The sequence below is a fragment of the Lacerta agilis genome, chromosome 1 (genome assembly GCF_009819535.1).
Source record: "Lacerta agilis isolate rLacAgi1 chromosome 1, rLacAgi1.pri, whole genome shotgun sequence".
Taxonomy (NCBI): domain Eukaryota; kingdom Metazoa; phylum Chordata; class Lepidosauria; order Squamata; family Lacertidae; genus Lacerta; species Lacerta agilis.
This window is the reverse complement of record NC_046312.1, coordinates 13593969-13608203: the sequence shown is the minus strand read 5'-3', so window position 1 is coordinate 13608203 and position 14235 is coordinate 13593969. Positions and strand designations below refer to the sequence as shown.

Sequence of the window (14235 nt, the reverse complement as noted above, 5' to 3'; positions counted from 1 at the left end):
TTTATTCATAACAAATATTTTGGAAATGTACACCCGGCTTTTTTCCCTTTAATTTTTTTTTTGCGCCCCCCCCCCCGAGAGTGGGGCCCTAAGCTATAGCTTGTTTAAACCCGGCACTGTGTGTATGCTATAAAGCCTTGCACGCGCGCCTTCGCTTCGTCTCATTCTGCTTCAAACAAACTGCAATGGAAATTTTAAAAAAAACAATAATGCTGAGGAGCAAGCGAAGCCGCTCGCTGCATTCAAACCGGGGACTTAGGCAAGCTTTTCCCTGGCAGGGTGCCATCGAGGGCGGGGAAAGCTGAGGAGCGTCAGCAGCCTGCGACAGCCCGAGAGAAGGGAGAAGAAAGCGGAAAGAGCGACAATGAAAGAAAGGAGGGGGAGGGGAAAAACAACAACCCACGTGCGCGAATGAGTGAGGTTGTTTATCTGCTCTGATCCTATGCACCCTCCCCGCTTCCTTCTTCCTGTGCGCCCACGTGGGAAGCCGGCAAAGGTAAGGATCTATAAATACTCCTGCTGCTGAGATCCTAAATGGAGCTGGTCGCTGGAGCAAAGGAAAAGCGCTTCCCACCCTCCCGCGAAGTCGAACTGCGGAACTCGCTTCCGCAGGAGAAGGCGATGGCCGTCCACTTCTTAGATGGCACATGGCGATGGCCGTCCACTTCAAAGGGGACCGGGCACATTTTCATGGAGGATGAGGCTTGCTTGCTTCGTGGCATGATGGCCATTCTGCCCTGCGCCTCTGCAGTTGGAGGAAGCAATACTTCAGAATACCAGTCGCTGGAAACCAGAGGGTTGCTCCTGTCACTGGGGTCCTGCTCGGTGGGGTTTTCCCTCCTGGTCGGCCTTTTGAGAACAGGGTGCTGAGCCAGATGGGCTAGTACAAGCCTGTTTTCTTGTGGTGTTAGTGGAGGGGAAACAAACAAAAGTTCTGAGTTAAGGGATTGCAAGCTCTTTGCACCCTTAGCCTGGGAGGTGATCCCCATTTGAAGGAAATCTGTGGTGGGGGGAGGCTTCCTCCTGTGCTCTGGGTTGGCTATTTGCACCGTTCATTTAAAGTGTGATGATAGCGCTCTAGACAGGCCTGACTGCCCCAAAGAATTATGGGAGCTGTAGTTTGCATACCCTCCCACCATTTGTCCGATGAAAACAGGGACGTCCTATTCCATCATCAGCATCAGCATCATCATCGTAACTTTACTATTTATACCCCGCCCATCTGACTGGGACTCTCCACTAAAGCATTACTCCATACCCTCCAACATTTCTCCATTGAAATTAGGGACGTCCTAAGGAAAAACGGGACATTCCAGGATCAAATTAGAAACTGGGATGGCTTCTGTAAATCCAGGACTGTCCCTGGAAAATAGGGATACTTGGAGGGTCTGAGTTTGTTGTAGGCCCATGAGGAGGAGGGAACAGCCTGGTACAATTGCCCTGGGCCTCAAGAGGCCTAAGCTAGTCAGGGACCCTGCCAGAATTCGGCACCTTAAAGATTTTTGCTTTTCCACCCTCTTTAATGCAGTGCAGAGCTGTTACCTTTGGAAGAAAACAAATGAAAAAACCCCCAGCCCTGCACCCATTTCTTTTACAGCAGCCCCCAAAATCTAGTAGGCAAAGTGTTTTCTGCCACCTGTTTCCATGCATGGAAAAGCTTCACCTATATCTCTGTGATTGTGCTTCTCTTAATCATACAGGAGCAAAGCTGTTTTTAAAAAATGTATTAATGCAATTAGCAATTCCAGCCCAAAGGTTTCTTCTTGCCACCTGCTCGTCATCTTGTCATCTCTTTTTTTTGCATTTTTCTTTCCCTCTCTTTAAAATCCCATCAGCTTGTAAATGGAAGTTAATCAAATCAGAAGGCAGGATCGCAGCACTTAATTAGCGTTTCGGAATTAACTGCACTTGCCTCTCAATTGCTTTCTAATAGCACAGTGTGTTGGGAGCACAGGATGGAAAAAAAAGGATGCCGTCTCCCTCATTATGATGCAAAGACCGAATTTGCATTGAGCGTAATCTTATTATTAGGCTGGGAACTGGATGCAGAGTGATATTTTGAGTGTTAAGTTTTCAGAATGCTTTTCTGAGCCTGTTCTTCAGAGCTTAATGTGGCCTTGAGAATATCCTGTCTACTAATAATAAGCACATTATCTAAACACCTATCCTTTGGTTTGCTAAAACTATACCATCCATGCATGAGAGGGAGGAATCAGCAGAGTTGGGGGAACTCCAGTGTTTTCAGGTCATGGAACAGGGGTTTGGGGGAGGCAGAAAACCAAGGAGGGAGGGGGAAATGGAATGGAAAAGGGCATGGCCGGCCGGCTGGCTGCAACCTTGGAACAGCATTCCACATCGCAACAACCTGTTGCAGGTTCCACCTGTACAAGATCTAATGATGATGATACCGAGAGTGCGAAGGGATTTTCCTGAACACTTAATTGACAGCAGCTCTCATTGCATCTTGGAGTAGGTGTCATGTTTTTCTGGGTCATGCAAGCAAGAACCGAGTTGTGGCTTTCCAGACTTGGGTCTCCAGCTGCTTTTTTTGGACTACAACTCCCATCATCCCTAGCTAGCAGGGCCAGAGGTCAGGGATGATGGGAACTGTAGCCCCAAAACAGCTGGAGACCCAAGTTTGAAAAAGCCCTGAACTAAGTGATGCGTATTGGGGCAAAAATAAATCTTAACTTTACAGTTGATTACTGTGAGAACAGGTTGCTGGGCTCAACAAGCTTATGGCCTGATCCAACAGCGCTCCTCTTATATCCTAGGGTAGGCAGGTTCAATATACATTGTTGTTGTTGTTATCGGGAGGTGGTACTCTCATTCCTTGGAGGTTTTTAAGCAGACTCGGATGGCCATCTGTCATGGATGCTTTAGCTGAGATTCCTAGATGACCCTTCCAACTGTAAGATTCTGTGATTATTGTTTTTCTATCCCATCCTTCACCTGGTGATCACAACGTGGCTTACAGTATAAATCTAAAAGAATATGTAAAAGTAAGTTATTTTTGAATTTTAAGCACTGTCATTTGGATCAAGACACGCTGCAGGCCTGAATGCTTGCAATATGCTTTGCAGTGAGGTATTTTGTTAAGCCTGTGTTAGAAATCCCTTAGTACTTGGAATGCTTACCTGTCCAGTCTGTGTGTGTGTTGAGAAGGAGCTTCTCAGCCCTTCTAATCCACGAGGGATGTGCATTGTGGTTTATTTATATTCTGCCCCTTTAGAACTCGTATCCCCGTCGGATGAGAGTTGAGTTGCTATGGTCCCTGTCCTTTCGATATCTCTGCTCCTCTGGGATACATTTGAAGTTGCCCACTTAACTGTGAGCCTAGGAATCTGTTAACTCCTATTTCCTAGAGTGATAAACGGGGGGACGACGACACTGTGTTTTGAGCAGAACTGGTTGCCCAAGATTGCTGCTTGTGAGAACCATGCCCATTCCTCATATTTGGAAGCACAACTGCGATGAAGGGAGACTGGGGTTTATTTAGGGCTACAACCTGAAATAGCTTTTGGACTATCTCAGATTATCTATGCCTATCACCAGTAGACAGTCTCCTAAACCAACCTGGTGCATTGTTATGTCTGCCATATTTAGACTCAAAATCTATCGCTATTATTTCTGTTGCTATTATTTCATTTATGAATCACTTCCCATTAAGTATACCAAAGTGATCTACAATACAACAAAAGCTACATCTAGACCGGTGGTATATGTGAATGCAACTTAAAAAACAACAACAACGCAATTATACTGCAATAGCATGTATAAAATTCAATTCAGACCCAAAGCAGATAATAACTGGTGTGAAAAGAAAATAAACTTCACTTAGAAGGCTGGTTATTGTTATTCATTAGATTTATATACTGCTCTTCAATACAAGTTCTTAGGGCAGTTCACAGGATAAAATAAAAGGTAAAAACACAAGACCACCACAGCCAACCACAAATGAACAATCAAACCCTACGCCAATCGCAACCTCTCAACGCCAAAGAAACACAAGCAAACAACAGAGAACCAACACAAGCGACGCTGATACCAAATCCTACATATTTTAAGGAAAATGAAAACATCATCTCCCCATCCCACCCACTTCCTTCCCCCCCTCTCTCCCTAATGTCTCAACAACTAAAATTGATCTGTAAAAATGCTTTATGGAAAAATACGAGAGACATTACAGACACTTTGTAAACCAAGAAAATCTTTAATAATAATATAAAAAGGGCCAAAAAAAAGAGGAGTGTTTTCCTGAAGCCTAAAGATAATACAGTAGTACCTCGGTTTAAGAACAGTCCTGTTTAAGAAAGATTCAGTTTACAAACTCCACAAAACCGGAAATAGTGTCCCGGTTTGCGAACTATACCTTGGCTTAAGAACGGAATCCGAACAGTAGAAGGGCACCGGTGGCGGGAGGCCTCAGGGAAAGCGTGCTTCGGTTTAAGAACAGTTTCGGTTTAAGAACGGACTTCCGGAACGGATTAAGTTCGTAAACCAAGGTACCACTGTATAATGAAGGCACCAGGCGGGCCTCACTGGGGACAGCATTCCACAAATGGTCGAAAGAAGGAAATCTTCAACAGGCACCCAAAAGACAATAGGGAAGGCACCTGTCTGATTTATGGTGGGAGGGGGTTCCAAAGGGATGCCACACTAGAGGCCCGAAAGATTGCAAGGGGTTAGATTAGACGATCCCCGTGGTCCCCTTCCAAGTCTACGATTCTTTGATTCCATGGGGAATTAACCTCATGTTAGGACGGTATTTATAGGTTGGTACTTCATCCAGGGAAGCAAGAGGCATTAATCTGATTTCAGGGACACATTCCAGCCAGGCAGAAACCGATCAAAGCAGGACCAGAGTGTAGGTGTGGCAAGGAGAGAGTTTTGAGGGCCGGATTCCCAGTCCTGGAAGGACGCATTTGGTCCCTGTGCCTGAACCTTGCCACCCCCAAAGTGTAGATATTGGAGGCAGGAATGGGCACAGAGGGGGTGAAATAAGCAATCTGTGTGTTCCCTTCTTCCTTAGCTCCAGCTAACCTGCCAGCCACAAGACTATCGCGATGAGTTTTATTGACTACAGAGAGACGATAAAGGATGGGGACACGGCGATCGTCTTCTTGGGCCACGAGTCCATGTTTCCGGTGAAGGTGCAGCATGGCGGTAAAACCCAGACGAAGTATGGCGTCATCAGGCATTCCACCGACCTCATAGGCAAGCAGTATGGCTCCAAGGTGACCTGCAGCAAAGGAGGCTGGGTGTATATTCTTCACCCGACTCCCGAGCTGTGGACTGTGAACCTCCCCCACCGGACGCAGATCCTGTATTCGACGGACATCTCTCTCATCACCATGATGCTCGAGCTGAAGCCGGGGTCCGTTGTTTGTGAATCAGGTAATGGTTCTTGTTGCATGGCATTTAATAATGGCAATTGGGAATACTTTCTCGGGGGGTATTTCCATTGCATGTTATTACTATTTCCATTGGGAAGACTGAACTAGCCGAGGAAAATAGCTGTCCTCCATTCCAGGACAGCCAGATGTGTCAAGCCAGTTGCTTTTGTCAGCCATATCAATGTGCAAAAGGGTCCAATGAGCTGAGGTATCTCTGTATGTGTGAATTGTGGCGATCAGATGCCCTTTGCTGAAATGACGTCATAATAGGCGCCATGGTAGGGAATGAATAAATATCTGTGCTTAAGTTGATGTGGGTATGTCTGTTCTTCAAAACTCAGGGCAATGGATTCTAAGACTAAGCACTGGAATAGCATTCAAATCAAATTTGTTGAAATTTTGCTGTTCTTTTGCAACTTGGCTCTTCAGCCCCCGAAGGCTTACAAGTGGGTCTTGCAGGTGCTCAGGGTTGGTCTTTGGCAGGCCCTCTGTGGGAGAGAGTTCCACCCAGGGGAGGGCGGCCCCTGAGGACACCCCTCCCCACACTCTCGCTGCCCGGTGTGCTCATGTCCCATGCACCATGATGTCAGAAAACAAGAGAAAGCCCGTTACTCTCGAGCGAAAGCAATATTGTTATGATTGCGCAAGCTTTTGGCAGGCGCCTGGGCATGACAGTATCTTTCTTGGACGGCCGAAATGCCATCTGTCATCCTGTTTCCTTATTCAGCAGGATGTTTCTCCCCGCTTCCATGTGGGAAACTTGCACTGCCGGTAAACAGCTCCAAGGACTGAGTTGATGCTTTGAACTTTGCGCTAGAAATTGCTAGGAGTCTTTCGGTCATTCTTCAATCTTATTAGCCTCTCCAGGCAAGGCCCCGCCTACAACCTGCATTTAAAGCAGCATCGTGGCACTTTAAATAGTCATGGCGTCCCCCCCCCCCCAAGAATCTTGGCTACTTTAGTTTAAGGGTGCTGGGAGTTGTTGGGAGGCTACTGTTCCCCTCACAGAGCTGCGGTTCCCAGCATTCCCTGGGAAGAGGGAATGACTGCTCAACCATTTTGAGAATTCTAGCTCTGTGAGGGGAATAGGGGTGCCCTAGCAACTCTAAGCACCCCTAACAAACTGCAGCCCCCAGAATTCTCTGGGGGGAAACTGTGGAAGAAACCTAAGATGGCAGTGTATACTGCAGATGGAGCTTAAGTTTAGGGTTGGGAAATCCAAGATGGCAGCTTCAGTAGCACAGAGAGGCAGGCTAGACTGTACCGGATTGTAAATAGACGCTCTATTGGTAGGCCTGTGGTGATCATCAAGAATCCTCTTGCACAATACATTTAAAGCAGAATTATACCACGTTAAACAGTCATTAGCTTTATTAGAACAACAAAAATGATGTTGGTAGGGCTTGGTGATATCTAGTTTTCAACACCGTGAAATATCACCAGGTAAACATTGTTATGTACCCTTATATCACAATGCTTGAAATAAGGATGCAACTCTGTAGAGGGGAACATGTGTTGGCTTTCCTCAGCTCTCCAAAACATGGCACTTGCAGGGGGTATCTCAAATTTGTTACTCCAGCTGTTAGTGCCTTCAGCTCTTTCAACAGCTACTGGATTTCTGCCCGATCCCCTACACTAGCTTTAAAGAGAGGATAGCCAGATCCCATGGGTACTCATTAGTTCCTGCAGGAAGCAAGATAGAGCCACGGGCGGTCCGAGGAGGCGGTGAATTTTGGCAACCAATTCTTGTTGTATCCTTGCTTTGAAGATAGGGAAGCTGCCTCATACTGACCTAAACAGCCTCAGTCCAGTATAGCCGAAGGAGTGTCTCCACCCCCATCGTTCTGCCAGGACACTGAGGTCCAGTGCCGAGGGCCTTCTGGCAGTTCCCTTGCTGTGAGAAGCCAAGTTACAGGGAATCAGGCAGAGGGCCTTCTCGGTAGTGGCGCCTGCCTTCTGGAACACCTTCCCACCAGATGTCAAAGAGAAAAACAACTACCAGACTTTTAGAAGACATCTGAAAGCAGCCCTATTTAGGGAAGCTTTTCATATTTAATAGATTATTGTATTTTAACATTCCATTGGAAACCCAGCCAGATGGGTGGGGTATAAATAAATAAATTATTATTATTATTATTATTATTATTATTATTATTATTATTATTAAATCATTTGTCCCATCTGTCTCAGTGTTGTCTACTCTGATTGGCAGCAGTTCTCCAGGGTTTCTGGCAGGGGACATTACCAGCCCTGGCTAGAGATGCCTGGGAGTTGAATCTGAGGCCTTCTGCCTTCAAAGCAGTGATCTCTTCCACTGGGATTGTGGTTATGGCAGATGGCACATGGGAGAAACTTTGCTGTGTTTGCTCCTGACTACTGCGGGGCTAGAGGGCAAGCGGCCCTCGTTTCGACCCCTGCTAATGAATTATGCCATAAAGAAACAATGAAAAAGGTCAGCCATCACTTACAAAGCGCCATCCTTGGTTTCATGGAATGCTAACTGGCATGCATGTGCATTCTAGGGGAAGGGGCTGCAGCTTCTGCTTTGCGTGCATAAAGTCTTGAGTTCGATTCCTAGCATCTCCAGTTAAGGCTGGGAGAAGACACTTGTCCGAGCCCTAGAGAGCCACTGCCAGTCAGTGTACCACATACGGAGCTGGATGGACCAATGGTCTGACCTGTAACTTCCAGTGTTGGAATATAAGGAACATATTACCTTATAAGGTAGGGGACTCTCCTCTAGTAGAGGTTTTTAAGCAGATTCTGAATGGCCGCTTACTTGGGGCAGTGAGAGCAGAGAATTTCCTGCATCAAAGCAGCATTGACTTTTCCAACTCCTTTGAGATTCTGTGATACGGCCCCGTTTGCAAGAAAGCAGTGCACTTGCCATTGGAGAGCGACATGCCTGTGGAGAGATTTTCATGCTCACACCTGTTTCCATATCATTCAGTAGAACTTTGCATGTGAGTCAGGGCTCTACCCTTGCTGGGGGGCACCAGTTGCGTGTGGGAAAACCTCATGTCTTCGGTTCATATGGCAATTCTTACTGAATGAGGAAACTCATCATGTGTGTGGCAATTCTCACCGTCTTAATTAACTTTGACCTTGTTTTCCGGATTCTTTAAGTTGCTTTGTAGGCTGGTGTTTCGTAAATAGGTCTATCCTTTTGGGCAAAGGGTTAATCTATGTTATCTTTCACCAGTCTGGTGTCCTCCAGATCTTCTGGACTTCAGCTCCCATCAGCCCCAGCTAGCATGGCCAGTGGTAGGAGATGATGGGAGTTATAGTCTCAACAACATCTGAAGGCTGGTCCAGAGTGCCTCTTGGTTGCTTCAACTCAGTGTTTCTGTAATACATCACAAAACATTAGACTGGGGATTGGCACCTGGAAGCCAGCACGGAGTCATCCTGGCCCCTCTGCTTTGGAAACCTGGAGGCAAAATAGTGATGGCCCAGAAGGTAGCTCAGTGCATAGAGCATGAGACTCTTAACCTCAGAGTTGTGGGTTTGAGTCCTACATTGGGTGAGATTCTTGCATTGCAGGAATCTCAGCTAAAGCATCTATGACAGACGGCCATCCAACTTCTGCTTTAAAACCTTCAAGGAAGGAGAGTCCACAACCTCCCAGGGGAGACCGTTCCACTGTTGTTTTTTTTTTTTATAAGATTTTATTATTTTCCAATAAAAGAAAAAGAGAACAAAATACAACATCAACACATAACATAAACATCAATAAAAACACAATAAACATTAAACATAATCAACAATAAACATAATCAACATTCAAAACAATAACAACAATAAAAACATAAAAAATACAAACCTTAACCAATATCTTTCTTTGAATATTTCTTGTTTCTAACTTCTCTATTTGGGGACTTCCCCCGTTCCCTCCACTGTCTTCAAAAAACATATACTTCTTCAAGGTAGCTTTATATATTGTTCAATTCACTTTTACCCAAATTTTAATATACTTAGCTTTTACTTAGTCAAATATCTCAATAACTATGTATCTTGTCTTAACAACCTATCTTAACATATTTTGACACATACATCTTTCACATAACAACAATTCCTCTTACCATTCATATCTAACACATATCTACCAAAGCCGATATTCTGTTTAATTCTGCTCAAATATTCAGTTTAACTGATTTAACTAAATAGTCTTTAAATTTTTTCCACTCCTGCGACGCCTTCCCCTCCCTCTGGTCCCGGACTCTGACGGTCAGTTCTGCGAGTTCCATGTATTCCATCATCTTCATCTGCCATTCCTCCACCGTTGGTATCTCTTCACCTTTCCATGTTCTCGCCAATAAAATTCTAGCTGCTGTTGTGGCATACATGAAAAACACTCTATCCTGACTGGGTATCTCTTCATTGGTTATGCTCAGGAGAAATGCCTCTGGTTTCTTACAAAAGGTAACTTTCATTACCTTCATAAGCTCATTATAAATCTTATCCCAGAAAGCACTTACCGCTGGGCACAACCACCACATATGGAAAAAGGTACCTTTCGCATGTTTACATTTCCAACATACATCTGACATTTTGGTATTCATCTTAGCAATCTTAACTGGTGTCAAGTACCATCTATAAACCATTTTCATTATGTTTTCTCTTAAACCATGACAAGCAGTAAATTTGATACCTTTTTGCCACAATCTCTCCCAGTCATCCATCATAATATTATGTCCTACATCTTTTGCCCAATCTATCATTGAGGATTTAACCAGTTCATCTTTTGTATGCCACTCTAGCAGAAGATTATACATTTTGGAAAGGTTTTTGAAGTTCGATTCTATCAGTTCTGTTTCCAGTTTTGATTTTTCTACTTGAAAACCAACTTTTTTGTCCATTTTAAATGTTTCATAAACCTGATAATAGTGCAGCCAGTCGGGGACCTGACTTTTTACTTGATCATAGCTTTTTAGCTTAAAGGAGTCCCCTTCCTGCTGCAATATGTCCATATATCTTAACCAGTTTGCAGACATATTCGGTCTCTTATATGCCTTGGCCTCCACTGGAGAGATCCATCTAGGAGTCTTTCTCTCTAACAAGTCTTTGTATCTAATCCAAACCTGATATAGGGATTTTCTCACAATATGAGACTTAAAAGTTCTGTGGATTTTAACCTTGTCATACCAAAGGTATGCATGCCAACCAAACATATTATCATGTCCCTCCAAGTCCAACACATCAACGTTCTCTAGTTTAAACCAATCCTTTAACCAGCAAAAGGCCGCAGCTTCAAAATAAAGCCTTAAGTCCGGCAGGGCAAAGCCTCCTCTGTCTTTAGAGTCTGTTAAAATCTTGAATTTTATTCTTGGCTTTTTGCCCTGCCATATAAATTTCGATAGGTCCTTTTGCCATTTTTTAAAACAGTCTAGTTTGTCCAAAATTGGTATGGCTTGGAATAAGAACAGCATCCTTGGTAGGACATTCATTTTAACCACTGCTATTCTTCCCATTAACGACAGTTTAAGTCTTGTCCAGATCTCCATATCTTTTTTTATCTCCATCCACAATTTTTCATAATTATCCTTATACAGGTTCAAATTCTTGTTTGTGAGATTGATACCTAGGTATTTTACAGATTTGACAAAATTGAGGCCTGTGGCTTCTTGAATTCTTTGGATCTGTTCTGCACTCAGATTTTTACCTAAAACTTTGGTTTTCTGCTTATTTAATTTAAAGCCAGCAACAAGTCCGAATTGTTCAATTAATTCCAAGGCTCTGGGGACACTGCCTTCTGGTTCTTGCAGGGATAGCATCAAATCGTCCGCGAAGGCACGTAATTTGTATTCCTTCTCTCCCACTTTAATTCCTTTTGTCTGTTTATCTTTCCGAATCATATTCAGAAGGACTTCCAGGACCGTAATAAAAAGTAAAGGGGAGATAGGGCACCCTTGTCTTGTTCCTTTCTCTACTTCAATCTCCTCCGATATCACACTGTTTACAATAACTTTTGCTCTTTGTTCTGTGTAAATGGCCTTAATGCCATTTAAGAATTTTTCTCCAACTCCCATCTTTTCCAAATTCTTTTTCATAAATGTCCAGGATACTTTGTCAAAAGCTTTCTCTGCATCAACAAACAATAGTGCTGCATCTGTGTTTATGTCTCTTTCCAATTTTTCTAAAATGTCCACAATAATTCTCGTATTATTACTTATTTGCCTTCCTGGCAAGAAACCTGCTTGGTCTCTATGTATATGATCTTTCAACACTCTTTTCAACCTTGTAGCCAAAACATTTGCAAAGATTTTATAATCCACATTCAAAAGGGATATTGGACGGTAGTTTTTCATTAGAGTCTTATCAGTATCTGGTTTTAAGATCAGTGTGATAAAGGCTTCTTTCCACGTCTCTGGTGCCCTATCTCCTTCTAGTATTCTATTGCAAATTTCTCTTAACGGCTGTGATAGCCAGTCTTTCAATATCTTGTAATATTTTGCTGTTAATCCATCCGGTCCTGGAGCCTTCCCCAGTTGCATATTGTTTATTGCATCTTCTATTTCTTGTGTCGTTATTGGGTGGTTGAGAATTGTTAGTTTTTCCTCTGGGACCTTTTGCAATCCGTTCTTCTCCAGAAATCGGTCTATCTCTACTTCATCTATCTTCTCCTCCTTGTACAGTTGTTTATAGAATCTCTGAAAGCACCATCTGATTTCCTCCGGTTTCTCTACATTTTTTCCATTTACTACCAATTTACTGATGACATTTGCCTTTTGTCTTTTCTTTAATTGCCAAGCTAGTAGTTTTCCACATTTATTTGCAGATTCAAATGTTCTTTGTTTCATCATTTTCACTTTCCATTCGATGTCTTGATTCATGATATTCGCGTATTGGGATTGCAAGTATTTGATTTCTTTTTGGATTTTAACACATCTGGGATGTCCTCTTAGTTCTTTTTCCTTTTCTTTGATTAGTTTCAACAGTCTCTCCATCTCTGCACTTTGTTGTTTCTTCTTTTTTGCCTTTTCACTAATGAGGAATCCTCTCATTACCGCCTTACTTGCATCCCAGGCAATCCTTTTCTCCACATCTGAATTCCAATTAATTTGAAAATATTCTTTCATCTTTTTCGCCGCTCTTTCTACTAGCTTGGTATCTCTCATCAATGCATCATCCATTCTCCACCTGAAAGAATCCTTGGAAATCATTTTTAGGTTTACCTGTACCGGATTATGGTCTGAAAGCGTTTTAGGACCGATTTCTGCTTTTTGTAATTTTGGAGCCAATTCATTCGAGATCCAGATATAATCTATCCTCGACCATGACTGCTGAGATTCACTGAAATACGTTGCCTCTGTTTCTGTGGGATTTTTTAATCTCCAAGAGTCTACCAAATTCAAATTGTCCACCATTTCAAAAAAAGTCTTTGGGAGTTTCCCATCATTTGTTAATTTTGTTCTTTGAGATCTGTCCATTAATGTGGAAACTGCCCCATTAAAATCTCCAAGGCAAACTACCTTATAGTCCAAATAATCCAACAGCAAATCATGGATTTTTTTGTAAAAAATCGACTTTCCATCATTTGGTGCATAAAGTCCCAGAATCAAAAATTTTTCGCCTTGTACATTAATTTCAATTGCGATGTATCTCCCTTCTTCATCTTTAAATAGCTGTCTTGGGCTATATTTCTCCTTTGCATAAATCACTACTCCTCTCTTCTTGACCTTATCCGATGATATGAACTCTTGGCCTAATTTTTTGTTCTGTAGCAATCTTCTGTGACGCCGAACTATGTGGGTTTCCTGTAGACATATTATATCCAAATTCTTCTTTTCTATGCTGTAAAACACTCTGCGTCTCTTTGGTCTCTGATTTAATCCCCGAACGTTCCAAGTCATTAACTTGAGCGCCATTTCTTTGTTTATTCCTCTCCTCCAGTTGCCTGTCCTTTCTTATCTTGTTCTGGATCTTGGCTTGGTCCTGGTGGTCCCGGCGGTGGTGGAAATACTTCTGGAAACTTGTAAAGCTGTGCTGGATCCAATGGAGTTCCTTTGAAATGTTCCAGATGCTTGTCCAAAAACTTTTGCTTATCCGCCAAGGACCTTATTCTTATCTTTTTCCCTTCAAACGTGAATGCCAGGCCTTCTGGAAATTCCCAACTGAAGGAGATCTTTCTTCTTCTTAGCTCCGTCACCAGGTCGTTATAGGGAGCTCTTTTATCTAAAAAGAATCTGGGGATATCCTTGTAAAAAATTACTTTATTCTGCTGTACCACCAGGTTATTTCTGTAGTGTAAATCCAGAAAGTAGTCTCTGTCGTGTCTATCATGTAGCACAATCAAACAGTCACTGACTGTTTTAGTGCTTTTCTTTCCTCTGGAACCTCTTGGTCCAAATCTGAAGGCCTTCACTATGCGTGCTGAGACGTTTACCTCTTCTAACTCCCAAAAAGTCGAGAATAGTTTCACAATATAGGCTTTCAGGTCTTCCCCCTCCAATTCTGGAAGACCCCTTATTCTTAGGTTTCCTTCTCTCTGATGTAGTTGCAGAAAAGCAAGAGACTCTTCCACAGTCCTCTGTCGTGTTCCAATATTTTCGATCTGCTCCAAATCCAAATTGTCCAATTTTTCCTCCACCTTTTTTATTTTTTCTCTGACCACTTTAATTTCCTCCGAGTCCTTTTTTAACGTGGTCACCTCCTGCCCAATTTTATTAATTTCGTCTCTGTTCTTTCTTACGTTTTCCTCGATTTGGCCAATCGATTTTTCTAGCGTTTGGGTGGAGGCTTTAATATCGGCCTTAATATCCACTTGGAGCTTTTCTATTGCAGAGTTAACTGTTGTATTCACTGATGCACCAATAGCATTCACCGATTCTTGTGTTTG

The 14235-nt window shown here is 43.1% G+C and overlaps 1 protein-coding gene across 1 annotated transcript in view; it reads left to right on the top strand.

The window, feature by feature from the left end:
* Positions 1-362: 362 nt before the first annotated feature.
* Positions 363-14235, top strand: part of TRMT61A (tRNA methyltransferase 61A) — a 60701-nt gene continuing 46828 nt past the window's right edge. Inside the window, exons 1-2 of the mRNA XM_033139045.1 lie at positions 363-496; positions 5033-5397. Coding sequence (XP_032994936.1) covers positions 5067-5397 — 331 coding nt within the window. The 5' untranslated portion in view covers positions 363-496; positions 5033-5066. The remainder of the gene's footprint in view (positions 497-5032; positions 5398-14235) is intronic.